Here is a 22,949-nt window from a genome sequence, read left to right as displayed (position 1 = left end):
TACACTATACTGCTACAACGACACTACGCTACACTACCGATTGCAACTACAACGCCCTGACGATGGTCCGCTCGTCAAACAGATCCTTCACGAGCAGCGCCACACACCCGTCCCAATCGACCGGCGTCATCGCGTACGTCGACTCGAACGCGTAGATGCTCAGCTGGCCAAAGAAGGGCCGCAACACCTTGGCCACGAGCTCGTCCTTCCTCTCCAACCCGACCTCGTCGCTAATACCCCCGGGCGTGCCCAGCAACGGCCGCCTCGGCCCGGACCACGACGACGGCGACGGCGATATCGATGACGACGGCGCCGCCATCGAAGAAGAAGGGGCGTCTCCCACCATCATCAGCCCGACGGCCCCCAGCTCCTCGCTGACCTCGTCCACCAGCGCCACCGGCTGGTATCCACCACCACCTCCACCACCACCACCACCGCCGCTACCACCCACACCGCTGCTACTGCTGCCGCCAAACTCGGGCCGGTACACGGCGTCGATCGTGTCCGTGACGAAGAGCCACTCGTGCAGCTGGAACTCGTCCGGCGCGACGCAGACCAGCAGGTCGAGCAGCTTGCAGGCCTGCAGCACGGCGGCGTTGCCGTACGTGTCGGAGGCGGGGCTGTGGTCGGGCGCGACGACGGAGGCCAGGGCGGCGTGCAGCTCGGCGTTGACGGCCGGCCAGAGCGGGGCCAGGTGCACCGCGCTCGTGCGCAGCACCAGCGCCCGCACCAGCATGTACGCCTCGGCCCGCGTCGTCGACGACGGGGACGACGTCGCCGTCGCCGACAGCAGCTCCGTCAGCTTGTCCGCGATGGCCGGCAGCTCGACCACGAACGCGTCGGTGCCGCACGCCAGGATCAGCGTCGCCATCCGCCGCAGCGTCAGCTGCGTCTTGCGGTCCGCCTCGAGCCGCGCCGAGGTCGCGCCCACCCCGAAGACGATGCCAGCCGTCGTCGGCGGCGTCAGCCGCGAGAGGAGCTCCGGCATCCGCTCCTTGTCTGCCACGGTCCATTGCTTGAGGAGCGGCAGCCAGTCGCTATGCACCAGCGCGAGGTTGGACCCAAAGAAGCGAGGGTCGTTGAACGCGTCCGACACGTCCTTCTTCCACGCCTTCTGGTTGTTCGGGAGCCGCGAGAGTTCATGGAGGAGCGTCAACATGGACTTGGAGATGGTGTCCGGGAAGGATTTGGACCGCAGGGCCGGGCCGATGACGTTGGTGGAGATGGCCGCGGCTGCTGCGAGGATGCGATCGTTCTCCACCAGGATCTTGGGCAGGTTAGGCACGATGGTGGACAGGATGCCGACGATATCGTCCGCTCGCTCCGCGGGTAGTCTAAGGGACGAATGTCGGGCGACTTCGCTCGGCCGCTTTTCCGAGCCGCTGCCGCCTGACGATCCTGTACTGTCGAAGCTGGCCGGACGGGCGGTGAAGATGGCTGTGAGCAGCCGCAGGAACAGATCCTAAGCGTAGTTAGCAACGATAGCCGATAAATAAATAAAAAAATAAAAAATAAAAAAATACGCCCGAGAGTTCCTCGAACTCTGGACACTTACCGCCAGGTCGCGGCGCATCTTGCGCTGCTCGCCGAAGTTGGTATTGTCCACCTTCTCGCCCAGGATAGCCGCAAACTCGAGCAAGCTCGGCAGAGTCTGCCGGTGCGGGAACGGGTTGGCGAGGATATCTCGGAGGAAAGCGGTGCAATCCTGCCATATCTCGTCCATGGTATCGTCCTCCAAGGACCGAGTGTAGTCTACGAGGAAGATGACCAGGTCCGTGTCCTGCAGCTCGACGGTAAGAGTCGACCTTCTCGACGGGTCCAGCACGCCAGGGTTGGTCCGACTGTATATGGCGTTGAACAGTGCCGGGATGGTATGCTTCGGCCGCGACCCGTCGAGGGCCGGGAGCAGGTTGAACACCTCGGCGGCCTTGGACGCGTCGGCGCTGTCCAGCGCGCCACGCCATATCCCGATCACGGTCTCCAGACACTCGAGCGTCTCGGCGGCAAATAGGTGCTCCAGCAGCCTCCTTGCCCTGTTCCTCATGCGCAGGGACGTGTAGTTGAGGGAGGCCCCTGACGTGGCGTCCTGCCCTGCTGCATCGCTCCCTTGCGTCCAGGACCAGATGGTAAAGCACATGCGGACGGCATCCTGGAAGGCAAGCAAGACGGTAAGCCTGTCGTTGGCCGTGGCACTCCGCGTCTGCGGGGCGTCCGACGAAAACACCCCCGACACCATGTTGCCGAAAAATCCTTGAGGCTGGTCCGGGCTCTTGACAACCTGGGCCCTGGCCTCCTCAGCCAGTAACCTGTCGTGCCCCCTGGCTAGGACCTTCTCGAGGCCGTTCAGGAGAGAGATTAGCGTGGTCTCCGGGCCGGCAGCGCCGTGCGAGGGCGTCTGGTCGGTGGCTCGGAACAGGCGCTGGAGGCTGCCGAAAGTGTCTCCGATCTGGCGGCAAAGCGTCTCCACCAAGGGGATCAGGACCTGGAAGACAGAATCTGTGTAGAGCGGCAGGCATTCGGTCAGGAACCCAACCCAGCTGTCCAAGACCGGCCTGCTATTTGGTGAGCTGAAGCCGGCCAAGATGCACTTGAGCAACGACGGAGGAGGCGGCTGTAGGACCATGGGCTTCTCTGTCAGAGATGACTTGGAGCCTCTTGCAGCTTCGAGTTGCCCCATGCGCTTCTCCTGCGTCGGCGAGGACGGCGGCTCCGCAGGGACCAACTCGCGGAGCTTGAGGGCGGCGTAGACGACATCCAGCAGCAACGCTTGCACATAGGGGTCAGGTCCGCTGAGAGAGTGCTGCAGTTTCTCGATCAAGGTGTCCTCGAGATGGAGCTTTGCGAAGTGCTCGGAGAATGGGTTGTGGAGGATTTGCTGAAGAACCGTCAGGGCAGCACGGTGCAGCTGTGTTGCCCTCGCTTCCGACCCTTCCTCGCCCGGTGCCTTGTCATGAGCAATGCATTGTAGGCAGACATGGAGGAAGATCTCTTGAAGTGGCACCTCGGCGTCCGTTCCAGCTTTGGTTCGTTAGACTTCAGAGATGTCGACCTCAATGGGTTCTGGGGAGTTTGGGGGGGGGGGGGGGACAAGGAAAGGATGGGCATACTGATTTCTGAAAGAGGCGGCTGGTAAGCATCTGACCGAATAACCCTCTTGGCGAGCACGGCCCAGGTTGCTTCTGGCGCCCAGCGCAAAACGTTAGATAGGGTGCGCATGTAGTACAAGGCCAGGCTGAGATCGTCATCCTCTGCATACTCGGCCGGACCCGAGTTGGATGCTCGTCGGCGCCGGAGGAATGCGAAGTCGGAGAACTTTGTGACGAAAACGGTGAACATCCTATGAATCGGCGTGAGCAAGTCGACAAACAGGGAAGGCCTTTAACCACACACACCCACCTGTCAATGCCGATCAGACTATGAAGCCAGGTCTTTACCGTCATGAAAAGCTGCGTTTTCTCGTCGTCGAGCGCGTCGAGCATCAAAAACAGTGGCCGGGTCAGCATAATTTCGTAATGTTCCATCCCTGCGAGGCGGGCCGGGCCCGTGATGTCGCCGTTTGTCGTCTTCGGGCCCCTCCGTTCCAGCGCGGAGGGGTTATCTTGCAGGGTATGGGTCCAGAGGACGCCGAAGCTCCGGCCAGGATCGGCTGGCCTCTGCGCAAATGTGCCCGCAGTGTCCTTCTGGAGCATCAGAGAGCAGATGGCAGCTTCGATATCTCGATTCGAGCGTGAGAGAGCGCTCTGAAGTAGCCAGAGGCTGCGGACCGTCTCAACATGATATTTAGGTTCCGCCGCCGAGAGATACGCCCACGCGTGACGCACGAGCGGCATGACAAGGTCTGAGAGCTCAACGGTTGATATTCTGTCCGCCGAGAAGAGATGGGATGAGAGTGAGAGGACGGAAGAATAGGTGGAGAAGGAGATCGGTTCGTCGGCCACCAGACAATCATGAAGCGCCGACAGGAGCTTCTTTGTGTCGAAGGACACTGTCTGAGGGAGCTTGGGTAGGAGAAGCACGACGATCCTGCTTTTTGTAGCCAGCGCTGCCCCCGGTTCTCGCCGGGCGAGCGACGAGCAGGTCAGATCGCATGCCTTCTGTATGAGAAGCTCGGCGAGGTCGTGCGCAGCAAACGGGGGTGACGCCACTTCCAGATTGCCTTGATCGGTGTCGTAGAATGTCTTGATCTTCTTGAGGACTTCTGCGTTCGGCGAGGGTGCCGAGGTCGGTGATTGGACCGAAGTAGTAGTAGTGGACTGCTTCCGAGCTCCTTCTGAAAAAGCTCGTTCCGGAACTAGCTCGAGTAAGGTGCAGGCAATGCTCAGGGCGGTCTCCGATATGGAGACATCTCCGAGCGGAACTGAAGCCCCCTTACTAGGCGCGCTATCGCCCTTGGTCTCTCCTATCATACACAGAATGGAGAGAGCAGTAAGGGGGGCGTGGAGCGTGATCATCTCTTCCTCCCGGACATTGAAATGTGCCAGTATGAACTTGACGAGGTCGAGCTTGTCTCTGCGCTCTGCGCTTGATAAATCGCCGGGACCGATCGCCTGCGCCATCAGGGCCAGGATCTCCCCATAAATCAGTCCGCTTTCGACGCCGTCAAAGAACACGCTGGCGCTCCGCAGAACTTCGGCAAAGTCGGTTTTGCTCGCGGCCTTGGCCTTGAACTTCCTCACGCTATTCACGATCGGGAGGAAAAGCTCGGGCACAACCAAGCCTCCAATCTCCCACCGGTCCATTAGGGAAAGACAAATGCGGTAGGGGCGTGCTCGCTCCGAAGGACTATTGCCAGAGTCCGATTCAACGAGGGCAAGCAGGGCCCGCGTCAGCGGTTGCAGGCCGAACTCCTCGAAATAGGTCGTCCGAGAAGAGAGGTATCCGTGCGTGTGGGCGGCGGCGGCGGCGGCGGCGGTGGAGGCGGTGGAGGTAGGGGAATCCAGCCCGCCATCATGCTCGGCAGAGGCGGGGGGCTCGGGACCGAGCAGCCAGGACCACAGCCGCCTGTTTAGGCTCATATCTCGCCGGACCGTCACCCCGGTAGCTGCCCTGAGGAGGAGCTCAAGATCGGCGCGTTTGGCCAGACGCTGAAGAACGTTGGAATGCAGCGGGAGATGGGTGACGAGCAGGTCCAAAAAGCCGCGCTGGATGAGGAGCTGGTCGTCTGCGAGACCGGCGGCAAAGCAACGTATAAGCAATCCGGGTTCCGGAGTCGTGACGAGCTGCGAGAGTTTGGGGGATATCTCTTCCTCGGCAGACGACGCCTTGGACGCTTCCGGGTGTAGCGGGTGGCCCAGACGGGGGAGGGAGCGCAGAAGGTAGGCCAGTGCGCCCGTTCTCCGGCTGTGGCCGGTGATGGAGGCCAGAAAGAAGCATTGCCAGAAAAAACCATCGCCCGAGGAGTGAGTCTCCGTGATGTCCCGGCTTCCGGGCGGGCGGATCGCAGCCTTGAACCGCTCGACGAGTTTGAAGGTGCGGTCAAAGTCCTCGCTCGTCTCCTCCTCGAGCCCCGGCAGCAGGGCAAGTACGACGGATTTCATGGCTGGACGCAGCGCACGGGGATCGAGGTCCAAGAAGTAACGCTCGAGGAGGTCGAGAAAAGGGGCGCGGACGGTGAGCGAGGCGAAGGACAGGACCGAGGCAAGGCCGGGAAAGTAGAGAGGCAGGTCGCGGGAGAGGCCATCCTTGCCAATGACGGAAAAGATGTAGCTGTAGACTTCGAGGGCCTTCTGGTGGACGCCCGAGGGCAGCGACGGGTTCAGGCATTGCGACAATCGCTTTGCGACGGTCGCCTTGGAGGGTATGGTCGAGACGGAGGACGGTCGAGCTTGCAGTGCCTGGCGTCGTGATGACAAGACCATCGGTTAGCATCGCCGTCGTGACCGACTCTTGATCCGCCGTGTTCGGAGCTCCCACCTTGAGCAGCCGGTTCAGAAAGGAGATGTAGTCGGCCCATTCCTGCAAGGCCGTGTCAAAGAGCGACAGGGCCCTTTCGATGCCGCTCGCATACTTGCGGTAATGTTTGTCTCTGGGTTGCGCCTCTTCTGCAAACGCATCCGCGAACTCGGTCAGTTCCAGTCCATTGCCCCAATCCGACACGAACATATCTCGAAAGGCCGCACGGAGGGAGTCAACGTACCGGCCCCCAACTGGTTCCTCCATTGGCGAGGCGCCGGCGAGTCGCCGCCAGAGCTGTCGGGGGAGACGGACCGGCGGCCGGGCTCACGCGCCATGACTTTGCAGGAATTGTCCCGGTGTGCAGTCGTTGTCCGGTTTCATTGCCGGCCCTGGTTGAGGTGTGGTGGTGGGGTTTGGGTGCCGCAGGTGCAGAGAAAGGTGGCCGGAGTGCGATCGTTGTATCAGTACTCTCTGTATGGATGTAGTGTATGTACTCCGTACCCCAAGATGCTCGATGTGGAAAGGAAACATGGTTTACGTTGCTCAATCGGTCTCGGCCCCGCCTAGTGTACGGATTACAGTATGGACATACCTAGTAGAGTAGTGCGGTGCCGCTAACGAAATTGTGGTCTAGCACCCGTAATTGGCCCGAGTGCACCCTGCGTGCAGCGGATCGACAAGGCCGAGACCGCTATCTTATCAACAAGTCGAGAACAGCTCAGAGGTCGGGCCCTGGGAACGCCAGACGGCCCGCTTGGGGCAAGTGTCGTCATTTCTGTCTTCTCTACGCTCCTACTGTGAGTAGTACATACCTTCGGTGGGTTGCCGCCCCGCGCAGCAAACTTCTGCTGAACGACCTGTCAGTGTCCCGCCGTAAATCGCTTTCCAATTTTTTTTTTTTTTTTTTTTTTTTTGCGATCGGCAGCATGGCATAATAAATACCATCCAGGAGTACCACAAGAGCAATCCTGAAACATCTTCTCTTTCGTTTCCTCTGGGGCCATCGCAGGACAATGCGCGCGTTGGACCACAAAGCGGTGTATCTACAATGGCCCGGGAAGCGGAAGTTAAGACCAGGAACGGCGGCTCCTCCGAGGTGACACCTCCGTCTCCGTCTTCTCGGTCTCCGTCTCGGTCTCCGTCACCGCCGCCTCTCCCTCCCCGCCGGAAACCTTCGAGCGATGGCCCTGCGCAGGTAGCGCCCGCCCAGGCCAAGCCAACCACGGCCGTATCGTCCATCGACATCTCGACTCTGTCCTTCCCCGACGGGTCTCGCGGCACCTTTTCGACGAGCGCACCTCGCGATGGCTTCACACCCAACGCCAGCGGATATGGGACCCCCAGCCGCGATGCTACGGCCACGGCCGGGGCCGGTGGCGACCTGGCCGACGCAATGAGCGTCATGAGTCTCGCGCCGACCATGCGACCTCATGGAGACCTGGCCAGCCTCGTCGCTGGCGGGCTGAATAGGAAGAGTCGCGCCTGGAACATGTTGAGGTCGCAGTCGGAGACCGTTCAGCCCTTTGAGAGCATCGAGCTTGGCGCCGCGGGCGACCTCGCCGGTTTCGAGAGGGAATTCGACGAGATCCCGAGCGACAAGCCCGACGATGTGAGGTTGAGCATGTGGAAGGCCAAGCTGAAGCACTACATGATCCTCTCGTCTGCCGGGAAGCCCATCTATAGCCGTCACGGGGATCTGAGCCTCGTCAACTCGTACATGGGCGTAGTCCAGACCATCATCTCGTTCTACGAAGGTGCCAAGAACCCCTTGCTGGGGTTTACGGCCGGCAACGCGCGCTTCGTCATCGCCATCGAGGGCCCTCTCTACTTGGTAGCCATCAGCAGGCTGGGCGAGAGCGATGCCCAGCTCCGGAGTCAGCTAGGAGCCTTGTACATGCAGATCCTATCCACCCTGACGCTCCCTACGCTCAAAAACATCTTCACCCATCGCCCCTCGACCGACCTGAGGAAGCCCCTCCAGGGCACCGAGTCGCTCCTCTCCTCTCTCGCCGACAGCTTTACCAAGGGCTCGCCCTCGACCCTGCTCGGCGCGCTCGAATGCCTGCGCCTGAGGAAATCGCAGCGCCACGCCATCAACAACGTCTTCCTCAAGAACCGCAGCGAAAAGCTGCTGTACGGGCTCATCGTCGCGCGTGGCAAACTGGTCAGCGTCATCAGGCCGCGGAAGCACTCGCTTCACCCGAGCGATCTTCAGCTCATCTTCAACATGCTCTTCGAATCGGGCGGGATCAAGTCCGGCGGCGGAGAGAGCTGGATCCCGCTCTGCCTGCCGGCCTTCAACAACCGAGGCTACCTCTACATGTACGTCAGCTTCTTTGCCGACACGCCAGACGCGACGTTCGCTCCCGAGTCGGCGCTCCCGCCGACTCCTGAATCCTCAACAGACAGCCACTATTACTACCCTAGGCCGGCCAACACCGAAGAGAAGCAGAAGCAAGATGACGACGACGACAACAACGACAATGACAACGACGACGACGAGATCGCCCTGGTGCTCATCTCGGCCGACAAAGAATCCTTCTACGATCTCAAGGAGATGCGCGACAAGCTGGCCGCCCAGCTCACCAAGGCCGGCCACCTCGAGCTCATCCGCTCCGCCGCGCGCGAGGGCCGCCCCCGGGTCCAAGCGGTCGCCCCCGGCGCCCAGATCGCCCACTTCCTCTACAAGTCGCGCGCCAACGTGCAGTTCTGCATGTCCGCCCTCGAAATGCCGCCGCCGCCCCGCCCCCCGCCGGGATCTTGGACGGCGGCGGCGTCGTCGTCGTCGTCGTCGTCGTCGGCCGAGCGAATGCTCACCCGGCGCCGGCTGATGTCGCTCTACCACGAGCTGCACGCCTCGATCCACGCCAAGCACGCTCACCTCAAGGTCCTGCACGCCGTCAGCGAGGACGCCGCCAGCCTGGCCTGGATCACGCCCGTCTTTGAGTTCTACTGCGTTGCCGGCCCCAACGTCTCGCGCGCGGCCATGGCGCAGGGGGCGAACCGGATAATTCAGTGGGCCAAGAGAGAGGAGGAGAGGTTGTTCATTATCGGCGGCGGCGTGTTCTAGGGTTTGTGATCGTCATCATCATACTGCACGGGTGGATGTGTTGGATGTTCCTCTTCACGTGTCTGTATGTGGTACGGAGTACAGTTGTTTTTGTTGTTGTTGTTGTTGTTTATAGATATACCCATACTAGTGGCTGTTCTGTCCTAGTCAACGAGCGGACGGGCGATAATATATATACACATCCGGCTCCAAAGCAAACTTGCTTTCCTAAACGCACGCCGATCTAACTCACGTGGTGAGCCCTCCATAGATGACAAGCGAAGCAGGAAAGTGCTTCTCGGACTCGCCCGTCTATCGGGCCGGCCAAGCATATTCTGAGCTCCCAGCCAGGCTGGCCATGCTCGCCTATGCATATACAGAGAAAAACTAGTCAACTAGCCCAACCGCAGTCGTAAACACTCGCTATGTATGACATCGGGCGGTCCGCCGACCCAGCAAGCTCACCCGCATCTTCCCGAGCCGGTACGCGTCCGACTGACAGCAAGCCTTACCCTTCTGATCCACCTCCGCAGACGGTCTCGAAAACGTGCTTGTCGCGCGTTTTTAGTCACGGTAGCCCCCTTTGCCCCTGTCCCGACTCCAAAAGCGTCATACCGTCTTGTTGCGGGGGGATCCGGTATTTGGGCCTGGAGCTCGGCGAGTCTGGCTTCCAACTCGGGGAAGCATCTCCTCAGCCTCCGGAGAGCTCCCCCTCCCACGCAACGGTTGCAGAAGGAGAAATGGGTGAGAATATCGTCATCGTCTGGTACTGTAGGCTGCTTTTGCGTAGCGGTGGACGAGGTCCCGGCAACGTACTCGTCCCTTTGTCGTTGGGTTGACCAAGGTGTAGGTGTCGTTGGCGTAGTGTTGGCGTAGAGCGAGCGAATCGCAAGCCTTGCTTTGGCGTTCTCACAGCTGATGCCGCAATGGTTGGATCTCGAGGTGAAAGCGTGGTTGTCGTGAGAGTCCCCTGATGCACCAGCCGCTTGCCGTCGCGCCTTGACCAAAGCGCCCCTCGACACTTTGAGCTTAAGCCTGTTGTCGCGCCAGTTCGGGCTCTCAATTGCTTGGCTCGCTGCCGATCTGGTTCGGTAATCACCCCTCGCTAGGTTCGAGATGGAGCGTTTCAGAGGCACGGGGCCGTCGTCGTGAGAGTACTGTTTCTCGGTCTCTAAGCTCTACAAAGAGACGCTTGCGGGACCAATCTCGGGGACACCAATCAGAGTGACAGACGAGGCCCTTCGTGGCTGGAGGCACCCAGCACATAGCCTATAAAGGGGCCCATGATAACTTCGCCTCGAGGAAACCCTGCAGGTCCAAGTCGCCGTGGGATATAACCGTCGGTGGACTTCATCGATGGTATGGACAAAGGGCCAGGAACCGGACAAGGCGCCGTCGGGCTCATACACAGAACTGGCCTCGAACGTATTACCTCGATGCGACGAGAGCGATCTATTCCGGCCGCTGGTGGGAGTGGGCGTCTGCTCTGATGTTGTGAGGGAGGGTTCGAGACTGGCCAACCCGCTCCCATCGGATTCACAAGTACGGTCGGTAGCTCCAGGCTCAGGGCTGGAAAGTTGCCTTTTCGGCGGGATGTGCTCCATAGGTGCACGGCCTGGGAAACCGACGACGCACCCAGAGGACGAGCGTCCCGCAAGAAGCAAGCACGGGGGTTCGAGTGAGGTACCTCTGCCTAAAAAAAAAAAAATATTGATCTGAAGTTGTGCAGGTCGGGGCTAGCCTCGCGACAGGAAACGAGTCTGAAATGCCACAATTTCTCACCTCCACTGGAGGCAATCGTCCTGCGAAGGCCACGGCAGCTGCATTGCTGCACTAATGTTCCACTGGCAGTCTACTAGTAGTCGACATTTAAGGAAGGAGAAGGCAAGCCACCTCACTCACATGTGTGAAGGCGCGAGGGAAGGCACCATTACCTGTGGAGGCGCCGATGTTCACAACTTGCCAGCATATACGTTCCGAAAATGCTTGGCCGAAATGCTGAGTATTTCCATACTTGCACAACAAGAAATACTCAAGCAGCTAAAAGTATTGCCTGAATCTCGGCAGGAGTTCGGGCAGCTTGCACTTCTCTACGCTACCTATTTCAGTCTCTAGGTACTAACGAAGTACACCTGTCGCCCAAACCTCCGTCAATTTCAGCTCCCTATAAAGCAGTGAGAGAGATCAGAACGATGCATCGAGGCGGTTAGCAATCTCTAGACACATTAGAAAGAACGAAGCTACGGATCTTGCTTGCTCCTGGTGAGTTATCCCCGAGTGACAGCTCGGTGGCAGGACGTGCTCCTGCGGTCAAGCTTGGCGGTGCTAGGTTGATGAGACGTCGCCACAACCGGCGCATTTAGATCAGGCTGAACAAGCCACCGCCGTAATTCCCGTCTGGTGGGCGGCCAGACTTCCCTGGAGGAATTTCGTGTTGTATCCGGATTGCTGTGTACTTGTAAGTGTCAGGTGGGTCCCGGATAACTTGCTGTGAGTTTAAGGTAATGCGGACCGTCACGCCCCTTGGGCTAGTTCCGTGTACGGGGCTAGTAGAGACGGATCTTCGGCCCCGTGCCTGCGAATGTAGCATTGGCCCGCAAGACTACTAGTTATACCTTAGGTACGCAGTGCTGTATGGAGCGTGGATTTTGTAGATCCGTTCCTCCTCCGTTCCGAACAGGAGGTCCACGGGCTCGATGGGGCATGCCTTAGCTGGTTTTGATTTGTCATACAGCAAGAACTCGTGGTGCCTGTCTTACTCCGTATTGATCATTTGCTTGTTCGCTTTTAGCCACCCCAACTCTCCTCAGCAGCAAGCTTAGAGCCGGACTTACTGGGTACGGAGTATCTACTGTGTGGTGCTGGAAGGCTGAAGCTTGGAGCGGCATTCGCGGATGAAGCATGACTGCCCCCGTAGCCCTTCTGCGCAAGTCAGGTTGGTAGATCAAGTATGTATGTATGTACTGTACCTGCATACCTACCTAGGTAAGGTACCTATACATGCATCCATACCTACACTAGTACCTGCCCCGTAGTTGGTGTTTGAATCCGATCGCTGCTATCACCTGGAATATTCCCGACGTTGGAAGTGCTGGATGTAGCATATCTCGAACGCAGCTGAGCGACCGTAATCAAGCGGCATCACAAGAGACAAAGAAGTCTACAATATCAAAATGGTTGCGGAGCTTGGTTGCCTTCGTCTCCAGCGGGGCCCGTTGCCGATCTGGAATGTTTTCATGCGCTACTGTGTAGGTGGCCGGTTTAGCCTCGCGACCCATACCGCCATACGGATGAGTTAGCTAGACGCCCCGCACTGTGTAATCCACAGGGTCGAATCCGAGACTCGGGCCAGCCAACTAACCCGGCCTCAACCCCACCCCCCGCCCGTTTCAGCAACTGTGGTTGGCCGCCAAGCCAGCCTAGTTAGAGGCTGAGCTGTGGAAAAGACACCTGTTCACTCGACCCTGATTGCAGCTTCGCCGGGGACAGCTCGAGATACAAGAAGCCTCAACAACCACTTCCTTGCCCTTGGCTTTCTTGGGATATCCCGTTACACTTCAATTCATCTCCCAAACGAGGCCTATCTGCATACCTGCTCGGTATCGCCTGGAACTCAATCCGTCGGCCTCCTCAATTCCCCTCCATTTTACCAGTCCTTTTCTGCCTTTAAGTAGCCCAGAGTACGTTTACCTCCGTCGCTGGTGCCGTGGTGCCACTTGCCCGGTCACCGCTACCCGTCTCCCCTCCAACGTCTTGTTTTCTGTGCACCCCGAGGTCAATTGCCTCGCAGAACTGGCATCTAACTCACGCGCCTTCGACAGAACAGGAAATACAGAATGTACAAGGCCCAGAAGTTCGCTCTCGGCCTGCTCGCCGCGGCGGCAGTTGCCACGGCTTCGGATGTTGTCCAGCTGAAGAAGGACACCTTCGACGACTTCATCAAGTCCAACGACCTTGTCCTCGCTGAGTGTAAGCCCTGCGTCGCATTTCTTGATGACGACGTCCTTAGAAGCCGGCCGCATACTGACAGATGGTCCCCAACAGTCTTTGCCCCGTGGTGTGGTCACTGCAAGGCGCTCGCTCCCGAGTACGAAGAAGCTGCGACCTCGCTCAAGGAGAAGAACATCAAGCTCGTCAAGGTCGACTGCACAGAAGAGACCGAGCTCTGCCAACAGCATGGCGTTGAGGGCTACCCGACCCTGAAGGTCTTCCGCGGCCTCGACAACGTCGCCCCCTACAAGGGCCAGCGCAAGGCTGCTGCGTACGTTGCCTAGACAACCCCCCCTTTGCGCGAAGCAAGTCCACTCATTCTTAACTAACACTTGTCAACAGCATCACCTCCTACATGGTCAAGCAGTCGCTGCCCGCCGTCTCTGAGGTTACCAAGGACACCCTCGAGGAGTTCAAGAAGGCCGACAAGGTTGTTATCGTGGCCTACGTTGATGCCGATGATAAGACGTCCAGCGAAGTCTTCACCAAGACCGCGGAGAAGCTCCGTGACAACTACCCCTTCGGTCTCAGCACCGACGCTGCCCTGGCCGAGGCCGAGGGCGTCAAGGCTCCCGCCATCGTCCTCTACAAGGACTTTGATGAGGGCAAGGCTGTCTTCACCGAGAAATTCGACCTTGAGGAGATTGAGAAGTTTGCCAAGACCGCGGCCACCCCGCTCATTGGCGAGATTGGCCCCGAGACCTACTCGGACTACATGTCGGCTGGCATCCCCCTCGCCTACATCTTCGCCGAGACGGCCGAGGAGCGCAAGGAGATCAGCGAGAAGCTCAAGCCCATCGCTGAGGCCCAGCGTGGTGTCATCAACTTCGGTACCATTGACGCCAAGGCGTTCGGTGCCCACGCTGGCAACCTGAACCTGAAGACGGACAAGTTCCCCGCTTTCGCCATTCAGGAGACCACTAAGAACCAGAAGTTCCCCTTTGACCAGGACAAGGAGATCACGTTCGAGTCCATCAAGGCTTTCGTTGACGACTTTGTTGCCGGCAAGATCGAGCCCAGCATCAAGTCGGAGCCCATCCCGGAGAAGCAGGAGGGCCCCGTGACCGTTGTCGTCGCCAAGAGCTACAACGACATTGTCCTTGACGACACCAAGGATGTCCTGATTGAGTTCTACGCCCCGTGGTGCGGTCACTGCAAGGCTCTGGCTCCCAAGTACGAGAAGCTCGGCTCTCTGTATGCCGCCAGCGAGTTCAAGGACAAGGTCGTCATCGCCAAGGTTGATGCCACTGCCAACGACGTCCCCGATGAGATCCAGGGCTTCCCTACCATCAAGCTCTACCCCGCTGGTGACAAGGCCAACCCCGTCACCTACTCTGGCTCTCGCACTGTCGAGGACCTCATCAAGTTCGTTGCCGAGAACGGCAAGTACAAGGCCAGCATCTCCGAGGAGCCTGAGGAGAAGACTTCTTCGTCGTCGGCCGCCAGCGAGTCTGCTAGCGCCAGCGAGACCAAGTCGGAGGAGGCTAAGGAGACGGACCACGACGAGCTCTAAAGGGTCATGTCTAGGTGTGTATTTATAAAAATGCTTTTTGGGTTTTTTTTTCATTAGGTCTCGTGGGCACATGGAATGAAGCCCGGGAAATATGGAATTGGGTTTGCCAGACGGGTATTTGTCTAATGAAGTCTCTTACGAACGCCGCCTGCCCAGGACACACAGGTCCTGTTCGTACTCGCGTGCATTGCCGTACAACCTGTTTTTGCCGTAGTTGCGTCGCGCTCGTGCTTCAATGCATGGCATCGTGCGAGGGGTGCAGATTCTGCCATGCCTCCCCGCCCAATGTTTCCAATGTGGGACCCCCGTTGGTCCCACAGGTGCGAACCAGGCCAGCTTGTCGCATGCCGCCCCCCTGCGTCGCAGCCAGATAGGAACTCTCCATGTCCCGAGCTTGCATGCAACCCACCACTACCGCCGCCGCCGTCGCTGCAAGCCGAGCGTCTGGAACCTGTGTAAATTAATATATTGGCACCATTTTCTCCTCAATTTTCTTTGACACTGATTTTTTTTGTTTCTTTGTTTTTTTCCCTTTTCCCCGTGAAGCAGTCCTCCAAGATATTCCAGAGCAGTGCAGCGCAGTGCCATCTCAAAAGACCAAGAAAGATCGTTCACCTACCAACCAACCAACCAACCTACCTACCTACCTACCACCCGCACCCCCCAACGGAACGATGGCCTCGAGAGTTCTCTCCCACAGCGCCCGCGCGCTGACCCGAATTGCTGGCCCGGCTCGCACGTTCAGCACGTCCGCCGCGAGGCTGGATGCGGTTGCTGCCGGCGGTGCTGCATCGCCGCTTCCTGCTCGGAAACCCGTTGGTGCGCTGAGGGGAGGGTACGTTTGCCCATTCTGTGTCGTTGATTTTTGTCCCTTTTTTTTTTCCTTTTCTTTTCTCAACTTGCCACTTGGGTCTGTGAAATGTGTTGGAACAAAGAAGAAGAAAAAAAAGAGAGAAGAGAAGGGTTGGGTGGTGGTGGTGGTGGTGGTGGTGCGGGGGAAACTTGCGTCGAGCGTGACGGTGGGCTGACTTGGCTTCGTCCTTCTCTGCAGGCTCTTCGGCTTCTTCCTCGGCAGCTCCCTCGCCGCCGGCGGCATCTACTACTACGCCATCCAGGAGTACAAGGTCTCGAACGAACTGCTGACCGAGGACATTTACGTGCGTGTTTGCATTTGACACCATGATGCGCTGCACTTGCCCCCCCTTTTCTCCCCACACTGTTTTTTTTTTCTTCTCATCTTGCTTTTTACCCTGCCTGCATGCCTGCCTGCCTGCCTGCCTGCCTGCCTGCCTGCCTGGACCATTCGAACGACTTGCGCTACGCCTTTATAGAAATACGTACGCTCGGGTGAGAGGGTAGGGAAAGTAGTAGGAAAGAGGGAGAGAGGGAGAGAGGAAGAGAGGAAGAGAAGGAACAAGAATAGAAAAAAAGAGGGAATAGACGCTAGACAAGAGTAGAGGGGGATGGGGGGCGAGGGCGGGCTGAGGCGTTGTTCCAATTCAGTTCTTGATGCAGGCTTCGCTGTGCTGAACAGACGGAGGATAACTACTGCCTCTCTGCCCATTAGTTTCGACAGCCAGACACTGTGGGACATGGAGAAGCTGACTGGGTGTGACGGACAGGCCCTGCAAAACGCGGTTGAGCGGTTGAGCAAGTACCTGACGACGCTGGAGGAGAAGATGGAAGCGCTGGAGAGGAGGAAGAACTGAGCTGCGGCTTGCGTGCCGGGATGGTCCGATAAGGCTCCGGGAGTCGTGTAATGGGTACCGCGATATGAAGGGTGTATTGGAGCTGTAACAATGCGTTTCTTTTCATTTTCCGTTCAACTTGTTGATTGTTAAGGGGCGGCTCGCGACAAGAGCGTCATGGCATGTCCCGTGTATCCCTTTCCTACTGATCTTGGTCGGTAGTGTAGGCTCGGTACCGGGACACTCTAGACCTTGTACAGTACATACATCAACTATCCAGTAGCTGTCCTGAGCAGCATCACAATGTCTTCGTGGCACGGTCCGCGGCGAAGTTCTCGAGATTCGACTTCGGACGTCATGGCTCAAATCCAGGCCGGTTTTGTCTAGGGTACCTAGTTCCCTTCCCGGTCCGTCGTTGTACTGCTACTTAGTGGATCCCGGCTCGGTCCTCGCTCAAAATCTCCCGAACGTTTTCCCTGCCGCATCCCGCTTCCACTTGTCACCCAAAACCAAACCAAGACCAAACCACAATGAACAACTTCGGAGTCATTGAGATCGCCAGCACCACGACAAAAACCACGCCGGGATGGGCCTATGTACCAGACACCGGGCCTACGCCTCCCGCGGCGCTGCAGCCGACGAACCGCAAGCGCGCAGCGCGCAATCAGCCCGCCTTGAGCCTTTCCGATCTCTCAGCACGCGAGGAGACGAGGTTACGAAAGGATCTCGAGGCCCTCGACCGCGACAGTAACCGTGATGTGAACATCCCGATTCCGCCCCGGCCGGGGGCCAACAGCAAAGGTGATGATGCGCGCGCGCACAGCACAGCTCCGAACTGTCAAAGTAGAAATTCTTCCGAGGGTTCTGACCGTTGTTTGACTTTTTTTTTTTAGCCCAGAACAAGCACACCCCGAACGTGCGCAAGATCCTCCAGTCGCAAAAGACGTTCGCCAACCACCTGGACGACTACCACGCGATGCTCGCCCTGGCCGAGAGCAACCCCGCTGCGGCGGCGGCCCTGAACCCAGCGCAGGCGAAGCCATCGACGCCGTCGGCAGCCGCCTCGAAGAGCGCCTCGCCGGCACCCGCAGCAGCAGCAGCGGCAGCAGCGGCAGCCTCCTCAGGCGGCGGAGCAAGCAAACGGTCGAGCGCCGCGGCGGCGAAGCGGGCCGCGGCCAAGGAGAAACAAGAACAGGAAAAGAAAAAGGCCCGCCAGACGCCCAAGCCGGAGCCCCAGCCCCAGCCCCAGCCCCAGCCGACAGCGGACCGATCAGCCGACGTCGAGATGGCCGACGCGCCGCCGCCGCCCACGACTCAGGTTCCGGGGAGGGAACCTGCCGCGACAGACACGGCCGGAGGAGGAGGGGGAGGAGGACCGGCGGCGGAGGCGGCAGCGGCGCGGCCGTGCACGTACCCGCGCGAGAGCGCCATCCTGCCGCCGTACGGCCGGTCGCCGCCGCCGCCGCACCCGGGCGACGCGGACCCGCTGCTGGTGTCGCGCGTGCCGCCGTTCCCCTCGGACGACGAGCTGCGGGCGCTCATGACGGCGCCGCCGCTCAGCTATCTCGAGGCGCGCGCCGGCTGGGACGAAGACGGGCCCGGGCGGTACCCCGTGCGCGTCTTCTGCGCCGTGTGCGGGTACTGGGGCCGCGTCAAGTGCATGAAGTGCGGCACGCGCGTCTGTGCGCTCGACTGCCTCGAGGCGCACCGCGAGGAGTGCGTGACGAGGTACGGGTTGTAGCAAAGTTGAGAGTAAGGGAGCCAGTCCTGAGGGAGTAAGGGGAAGGGAATGATGACGGTTTTAAAAGAACAAAGGACAAAAACGAGGGTGGCAGGTAGGGCTACGGAATGGGGAATGATCGATTGGGGTCAGGAGGAGAGGCATCTATCTATCGTCCAGCGCCTCCGGTTTGTAAGCTTTAGTTAGTTTAGCAGCGGGTAGATTGGTTGGGGGACTGGCGTTTTTTGCTACAAGGCGGGCGTACGGCTTGATACCCATAGTGTTCTTCTTCTAACGTTAGGTTCGAAAGCAACGGTTCAGGTTCACCCATAACCACGCAAACGCCTCGGTTTGTTAGACGAGCTTTTCTTCCTTCTTTGAGACTTTTGTCTTTCCATTTTGGTTTTCCCCTATGATCGGGGAATCTATAGTAACCATTCAGCAGGCCGAAGGGGTCATTGGCACCGAACGGTTTCCGCCAACAGCCCACGACACGAAATCGAGCAAGTCCCAACTCCATAGACTAGCCAACCGCTCCCCTCCGAGAAAAAAGTGAAGAAATCAAAAAAAAAAAAAAAGAAAGAAAGAAAGAAAGAAAAACATAAATCAGACGCTCATCAATTCGAAGCTGACGTCACCCTTGGTCGCCCCGCCGACGCAGACCCCGCGGTACCGGCCTTGGGGGCAGGCCTCGCGGGCGGCGGCGACGCAGCGGGCCCAGGCCTCCTTGGACACGTTGATGGTGGCGCCGCGGTCACGCTCGGTGGCCTGGAGGGCGAAGGCGGCGCGGCCCGAGGTGCCGACCGTCTCGGCCGGGTTGCCCTCGCACCGCGTCGCGCCCGGCCCCGCGATGGAGCCGCAGATGGCCAGGGAGGCGGCGTACTCGTCGTAGAGAAGGAAGCGGCTGGAAACGAGAATAAGAGATGAATGTTAGCAAAGAACAGGAGAAAGAGGAAAAAGGAGGAAGAGGAAGAAGAAGAGGAAGAAGAAGAAGAAGAAAAGAGGGGCTGGCGTACGTCGATGTGTCGAGGCAGACCATGTCTCGTACCGCATTCGGTTTGACGGGAGCCTGCCGGCGAAGGGAGAGGGCCTCGTAGTAGGACTGGGGCACGATCACGCGGCGCTGGTTGTACTTCTCGTACCAGGGCTGCGGCGGTGCCGCGAGCGTGAGATGGGCCAAGAGAGCGAGGGTGAAGGCGAGGAGGACGAGGCGGGACATGTCGGGCGTGGCTTCGTCCAAGAGGCTTTTTGGTTCCTTGGCTCGCCTTGGGCTCTTTCGAATCACAGTTTTATGTGCGAACGACGAGAAACGAACGAACTTGAGGCGGTTTTCAACCTTGTGCCCCCCGTCTGCTTCAAAGAAAAAGGAAAAGAAAAAAAGGATGTGAAGAGAATTGAAATGTATGTACACGTCGAAGAGAATCGATCACAGACCGGACGACTACGAAGGAAAAATGGTGGTGATGCCAGCACCTGCTGAACAGCGAGCAAACGCTCAAAGCGAGGGGAGAGGTGGTGAGCTCTCTTGTCGCGAACCGTGGAGGTTGTCGAGGCGAACCTTGAACCGACCACAACGGAAAAATGGCACTAGCACCGACGACGGCGGGCACCCCTTGTTATCAGCACCATCTCAACCTCGGAGCACGCTCCTGCAGGGAGGTTCCCGTTTGGTTTCTATCATCAGCCCCTGCCAAGCCGGTGGGGGATCAACCGGCGTGCAGCTCTCCCCCAACATTGGACTGTGTGCGTCGGACGACGAGCAGAGCGCAATGGGCGAGAACCGGTTGCTATGCCATGTTAGTAGCGTGTCAGCAGTAGCGTGTCACAGGCGGATACCGAAACCCGGTCGGGAAGCTGGGGAAGGAAGTTGGATTTACCGATCTCTTTAAGAGATCTCACGAGGCCCTCTCGACTGGATGAGATGCGCCGACAAGTCTGAAAAAAAAAAGATGTCCGGCGACTGCAACCGGGAAAACTGACGGGGGGCTGAAACACAAGCGATGGCTAAACTTAGCGATGCTGATTGGCTGTTTCAGAAGTGGTGTGTGGTTCGATAACCGACGACCGACTAGTTACCGCATCCCCAAAAAGACAAGGTGGAGGGAGGAGGACAGCCAAGATCGCAAAGATCCTGGTCGAACAGCGTGGGGAAATCCACACCAGTCCATGGATTATCAGTTGCATGCTGTTGATGATTGGGTACGGAAGGTGGGAATGTCGTTGGTCATCTGCCATGTTGAACCAGGAAGGAAGGAACTTAAGTGACTGCTTACGCAGTACACTAACTACTCTGTAGCAGTTGCCTCGAATGGCTCGCGGGCCGGTGGCCCGCCACGACAAGTTTTGGTAGTTGCGGTATTCAATCAATATATTTCACACATTATTCCATACACCATTCCGTACTCCGTACTGTGCAGGAGGTCCCAGCGAACCTTGGCTGAGGAGGCCTGAGGGCCACTTGTTTCTCGCAGACAGTCCTCGTCGCGAAACAAAAGCAACAATTAGGCTCCTTCGGTCCCATACTTCGTAGCTGCACTTCTACTGTGTGTAAACCCTGCGGCTCGACAAGAGCCGCCCGTGTCGAACACTGCTCGAAACTTACTGCAGGTAAAGCTGGCCGGCAGCTTAGGCGTTAATCATAGATCCAGATGCTTGCTGAGACAAACCTTCACCAAGCCCGAAAAAAAAAAAAAAAAGTGGGGCCAGCCTCGGATTGATGATGAGTGAGTGGCATTTGATAGCTCACGGCAGCCCGGACGGTTGCCTCCGCTCCCCACAGACGCCGCAGACGCCGCAGTCCCCGGCGTTCCGGTACTTCGACCCTTTGCACGTTTTGCTGTGACATGCCCAGGAGTCCAACATGCCCTCCGGTCTCAGTGTGTTGGCGCACATGGCGCAGATGGTCGAGCCCGGCTCGTTGATAAACGTACACACCGAGCAGGCGATCGAAGCCTGGGCGGGCTCAGCTCCATTGCGTGGTTCCGGCTGTGGCTTCGAAGAATCGGTCTCGGCGGGTGCTTCTATCTTGTTGTTTGATGCCCTCGTCGTCCAGGGATTCTTTTGATGCGCGGATGGCGGGTTTGGTGGTTTTGACGCCGGTTTAGATGTCTGTTTCCTCATCCCATAGCTCTGCAGCTCCCGCAGCTCATCCTGAGCATCCCGGTCATCAGGGTTCTCGTCCTCGCAAACCCTGACCAACCCACGGCCCTTTGCGTCGAGGAGCTTCTTTCCGTCGATATCGACAGCGTCGGGCCCGGAGATATCCTCGTCTTCGTAATCGTCACCGCTCTCGGTCTCGGACCCTGTCTCAACCTCCTCTTTCTCCTCCTTCTCCTCCTCCTTTTTCTGTTGCTCAAAACGAGCCAGCGCGGCCGCAGCCCTGAGCTCCCTCCCCCTGGCGCTTCCTGCCACTCGTGGTTTGGACGCTACCTTCTTGCCTTCCAGCCTTTGCTTCATCTGGGGGTCCTCGCCCAGCGTGACGCCATTTGCCCCAAACTTGTTCAGGATCCGGCGTTCCTTCTGCTCCTTGTACGTGAGCGACTTTTTGGCCTTGCGTTTCCTGCCCCGTGACCGGTACGTCCCGCCGCATAGATGCTCCGGGAGCGGTTCGCCGGGCTCGACCACGTTCTTCTCGAACTCTCCGGTAGAGAGAAGCGCCCCCCTTCCCCAGAGGCCCTCGCCGGTAAAGCCACGGGACCACAGGCCCCTCATCTGCTCTGCATACTGGTTTCTCACGGCCCAAAAGGCTCGCGAGTGGTTCATTTGTTTGCAATGTGCCAGCCTGGTACGCAAGATTGTCAGGTCAGCATCATCCACGAAGCCATTCCGTCCAGACTTGGGCAAGTGACAGACTCATGCATCATGACCATCTGCACATAGTTGAATGGCAGCCAATGGCCCGAGCGGGCCTTGAGAACCAGCTGGATGACCTCGCCGGCGTTGAAGTTGCGGCCGACGAACTCGGGGTTCGGCTCGTACTCCTCCAGCGACGTGACCGAGAGATGATGCTCTCGCATGATGGGCACTGCAGCCGGGTCAGCGATCGAAGCACAACAGGACCAGGACCAGGACCAGGACCGTGACCCGGGAACGAGATAGGGGCTACACGTACCGCACTGCGCGGCAATCCTCTCTAGAAAGTCCTGTGCGATCTTCTCGTCCGGCCCCTTGAGCGGCTTGATGAAGACGATGCGGTCGTTGGGGTGCGACCGCTTCGCATTAAGCCGTTGTATTCCCAGGGGCATCGTCCTTCGTTGGCACGGCGATGGCGACGCGGAAAAAAGCGAGTTTCCCAGGTCATAGTAGGCGCGCGGGATAGAGAGAGAGATACACGATGAAGCGACAGAGAAGGCAGGCTCAAGAGGAAGTCGCGTAAAGAGGTGACGCCTGGTCACGTGATACCCTTTAGAGCCAACAAAAGGGAAGGAAGCGAGGGGAGTTGGGCGACTTTGTTGTGTGTGCATTGTGGGAATCAAAACAGAAAAGAAAAAAAAATCAAAAGGAAGAAAAAAGCCCATGATTTCGAAATACACAAAAAGCTCACCGACTAGCCCTCTTCACCGGTTGAAGAGAGGTAGCCGGCTACGAAACCCTCGCGAGGGTTTACTCCGATCGAATTGTTGTCGGGATTGGCGCAGACTCTGAGGGTGCCTGCCGGTGTTGGCCGGTGCACCCTTCTTGAAAAGCCCCCAGGCTTTTTGCGTTGCGCGGCTCGAACCCTCAGCCTCCCAAGGGGAGGTGAGGTTGGGAGCGAGCGCAGCGCAGCCCGGGGGCAGAGGACCACCGCCAGTGACTGTTGAGCCACTGCCGCTGGGCGGTGGTCCTCGTTGAGAACTGGAGAAGCAGACCTTCTACATATACCGCTGAGGTAGCGAGGTAGATACGGGGACGCCCTGGGTTTGTTATGCTTTTCATCCGATCTGGGCTCCTCCAGGAATTCACTCCAAGCCTCCAAGCCTGCGGGCGGCCAACCAATCTAACGCTGAGACTATACCAAGGTCTGTCACCATGAACCAACCGTGAAGAAAATAAAAAAAAAAAAAAAAAAAAAAAACCTGCCCGGGTTCCGTTCCCACTTCTCACCTCCTCCGCGCG

General features: G+C 58.6%; 7 protein-coding genes across 7 annotated transcripts; 4 read left to right on the top strand and 3 right to left on the bottom strand.

Annotated features, from left to right (window-relative positions):
• Positions 1-2: 2 nt before the first annotated feature.
• Positions 3-6,118, bottom strand: MYCTH_2296009 (uncharacterized protein). The gene is made up of 4 exons (XM_003659194.1): positions 3,397-6,118; positions 3,108-3,337; positions 1,556-2,988; positions 3-1,462 (listed from the first exon to the last, which is right to left on the bottom strand). Exons 1-4 carry the CDS (start codon positions 5,856-5,858, stop codon positions 47-49), a joined length of 5,541 nt encoding a protein of 1,846 aa, XP_003659242.1. The 5' UTR covers positions 5,859-6,118; the 3' UTR covers positions 3-46.
• A 649-nt stretch (positions 6,119-6,767) lies between these two features.
• MYCTH_2296007 (uncharacterized protein) lies at positions 6,768-9,285 on the top strand. The gene has a single exon (XM_003659193.1). The coding sequence runs from the start codon at positions 6,944-6,946 to the stop codon at positions 8,963-8,965; it is 2,022 nt and encodes a 673-aa protein (XP_003659241.1). The 5' UTR covers positions 6,768-6,943; the 3' UTR covers positions 8,966-9,285.
• Positions 9,286-12,422: 3,137 nt separating this feature from the next.
• Positions 12,423-14,618, top strand: MYCTH_2296005 (protein disulfide isomerase). Its single transcript, XM_003659192.1, has 4 exons — positions 12,423-12,624; positions 12,766-12,913; positions 12,989-13,205; positions 13,277-14,618. The coding sequence occupies exons 2-4, from the start codon at positions 12,781-12,783 to the stop codon at positions 14,445-14,447; spliced, it is 1,521 nt and encodes a 506-aa protein (XP_003659240.1). The 5' UTR covers positions 12,423-12,624; positions 12,766-12,780; the 3' UTR covers positions 14,448-14,618.
• Positions 14,619-15,047: 429 nt separating this feature from the next.
• Positions 15,048-16,486, top strand: MYCTH_2296001 (uncharacterized protein). Its single transcript, XM_003659191.1, has 3 exons — positions 15,048-15,282; positions 15,499-15,604; positions 16,070-16,486. Exons 1-3 carry the CDS (start codon positions 15,122-15,124, stop codon positions 16,154-16,156), a joined length of 354 nt encoding a protein of 117 aa, XP_003659239.1. The 5' UTR covers positions 15,048-15,121; the 3' UTR covers positions 16,157-16,486.
• Positions 16,487-16,665: 179 nt separating this feature from the next.
• Positions 16,666-18,190, top strand: MYCTH_2136876 (uncharacterized protein; the record flags this gene model as incomplete). The annotated part of the gene is made up of 3 exons (XM_003659190.1): positions 16,666-16,950; positions 17,034-17,228; positions 17,559-18,190. 3 exons carry the CDS (start codon positions 16,666-16,668, stop codon positions 17,874-17,876), a joined length of 798 nt encoding a protein of 265 aa, XP_003659238.1. The 3' UTR covers positions 17,877-18,190.
• Positions 18,191-18,418: 228 nt separating this feature from the next.
• MYCTH_2295999 (uncharacterized protein) lies at positions 18,419-19,493 on the bottom strand. The gene is made up of 2 exons (XM_003659189.1): positions 18,872-19,493; positions 18,419-18,759 (listed from the first exon to the last, which is right to left on the bottom strand). The coding sequence occupies exons 1-2, from the start codon at positions 19,072-19,074 to the stop codon at positions 18,462-18,464; spliced, it is 501 nt and encodes a 166-aa protein (XP_003659237.1). The 5' UTR covers positions 19,075-19,493; the 3' UTR covers positions 18,419-18,461.
• A 1,037-nt stretch (positions 19,494-20,530) lies between these two features.
• Positions 20,531-21,903, bottom strand: MYCTH_2295997 (uncharacterized protein). Its single transcript, XM_003659188.1, has 2 exons — positions 21,708-21,903; positions 20,531-21,636 (listed from the first exon to the last, which is right to left on the bottom strand). The coding sequence occupies exons 1-2, from the start codon at positions 21,869-21,871 to the stop codon at positions 20,598-20,600; spliced, it is 1,203 nt and encodes a 400-aa protein (XP_003659236.1). The 5' UTR covers positions 21,872-21,903; the 3' UTR covers positions 20,531-20,597.
• Between the last annotated feature and the right edge of the window lie 1,046 nt (positions 21,904-22,949).

This window comes from Thermothelomyces thermophilus, chromosome 1 (assembly GCF_000226095.1).
Source record: "Thermothelomyces thermophilus ATCC 42464 chromosome 1, complete sequence".
Lineage (NCBI taxonomy): Eukaryota > Fungi > Ascomycota > Sordariomycetes > Sordariales > Chaetomiaceae > Thermothelomyces > Thermothelomyces thermophilus.
The sequence above is the reverse complement of the archived record's forward strand: the minus strand, read 5'-3'. Positions and strand labels throughout refer to the sequence as shown.

Bases quoted from the DNA above. Each gene is read 5' to 3' on its own strand.
- MYCTH_2296001 (XM_003659191.1), top strand. From the start codon at position 15,122: ATGGCCTCGAGAGTTCTCTCCCACAGCGCCCGCGCGCTGACCCGAATT. The intron at 15,283-15,498 runs GTACGTTTGCCC...CCTTCTCTGCAG, and splicing joins GTTGGTGCGCTGAGGGGAGG to GCTCTTCGGCTTCTTCCTCG. The intron at 15,605-16,069 runs GTGCGTGTTTGC...TGTGACGGACAG, and splicing joins TGCTGACCGAGGACATTTAC to GCCCTGCAAAACGCGGTTGA.
- MYCTH_2295999 (XM_003659189.1), bottom strand. From the start codon at position 19,074: ATGTCCCGCCTCGTCCTCCTCGCCTTCACCCTCGCTCTCTTGGCCCAT. The intron at 18,760-18,871 runs GTACGCCAGCCC...TCTCGTTTCCAG, and splicing joins GTCTGCCTCGACACATCGAC to CCGCTTCCTTCTCTACGACG.
- MYCTH_2296007 (XM_003659193.1), top strand. From the start codon at position 6,944: ATGGCCCGGGAAGCGGAAGTTAAGACCAGGAACGGCGGCTCCTCCGAG.
- MYCTH_2296009 (XM_003659194.1), bottom strand. From the start codon at position 5,858: ATGGTCTTGTCATCACGACGCCAGGCACTGCAAGCTCGACCGTCCTCC. The intron at 3,338-3,396 runs GTGGGTGTGTGT...GCCGATTCATAG, and splicing joins AGTCTGATCGGCATTGACAG to GATGTTCACCGTTTTCGTCA. The intron at 2,989-3,107 runs GTATGCCCATCC...TGCCACTTCAAG, and splicing joins GCCGCCTCTTTCAGAAATCA to AGATCTTCCTCCATGTCTGC.
- MYCTH_2296005 (XM_003659192.1), top strand. From the start codon at position 12,781: ATGTACAAGGCCCAGAAGTTCGCTCTCGGCCTGCTCGCCGCGGCGGCA. The intron at 12,914-12,988 runs GTAAGCCCTGCG...GGTCCCCAACAG, and splicing joins CGACCTTGTCCTCGCTGAGT to TCTTTGCCCCGTGGTGTGGT. The intron at 13,206-13,276 runs GTACGTTGCCTA...ACTTGTCAACAG, and splicing joins GGCCAGCGCAAGGCTGCTGC to CATCACCTCCTACATGGTCA.
- MYCTH_2295997 (XM_003659188.1), bottom strand. From the start codon at position 21,871: ATGCGAGAGCATCATCTCTCGGTCACGTCGCTGGAGGAGTACGAGCCG. The intron at 21,637-21,707 runs GTCTGTCACTTG...CTTGCGTACCAG, and splicing joins CAGATGGTCATGATGCATGA to GCTGGCACATTGCAAACAAA.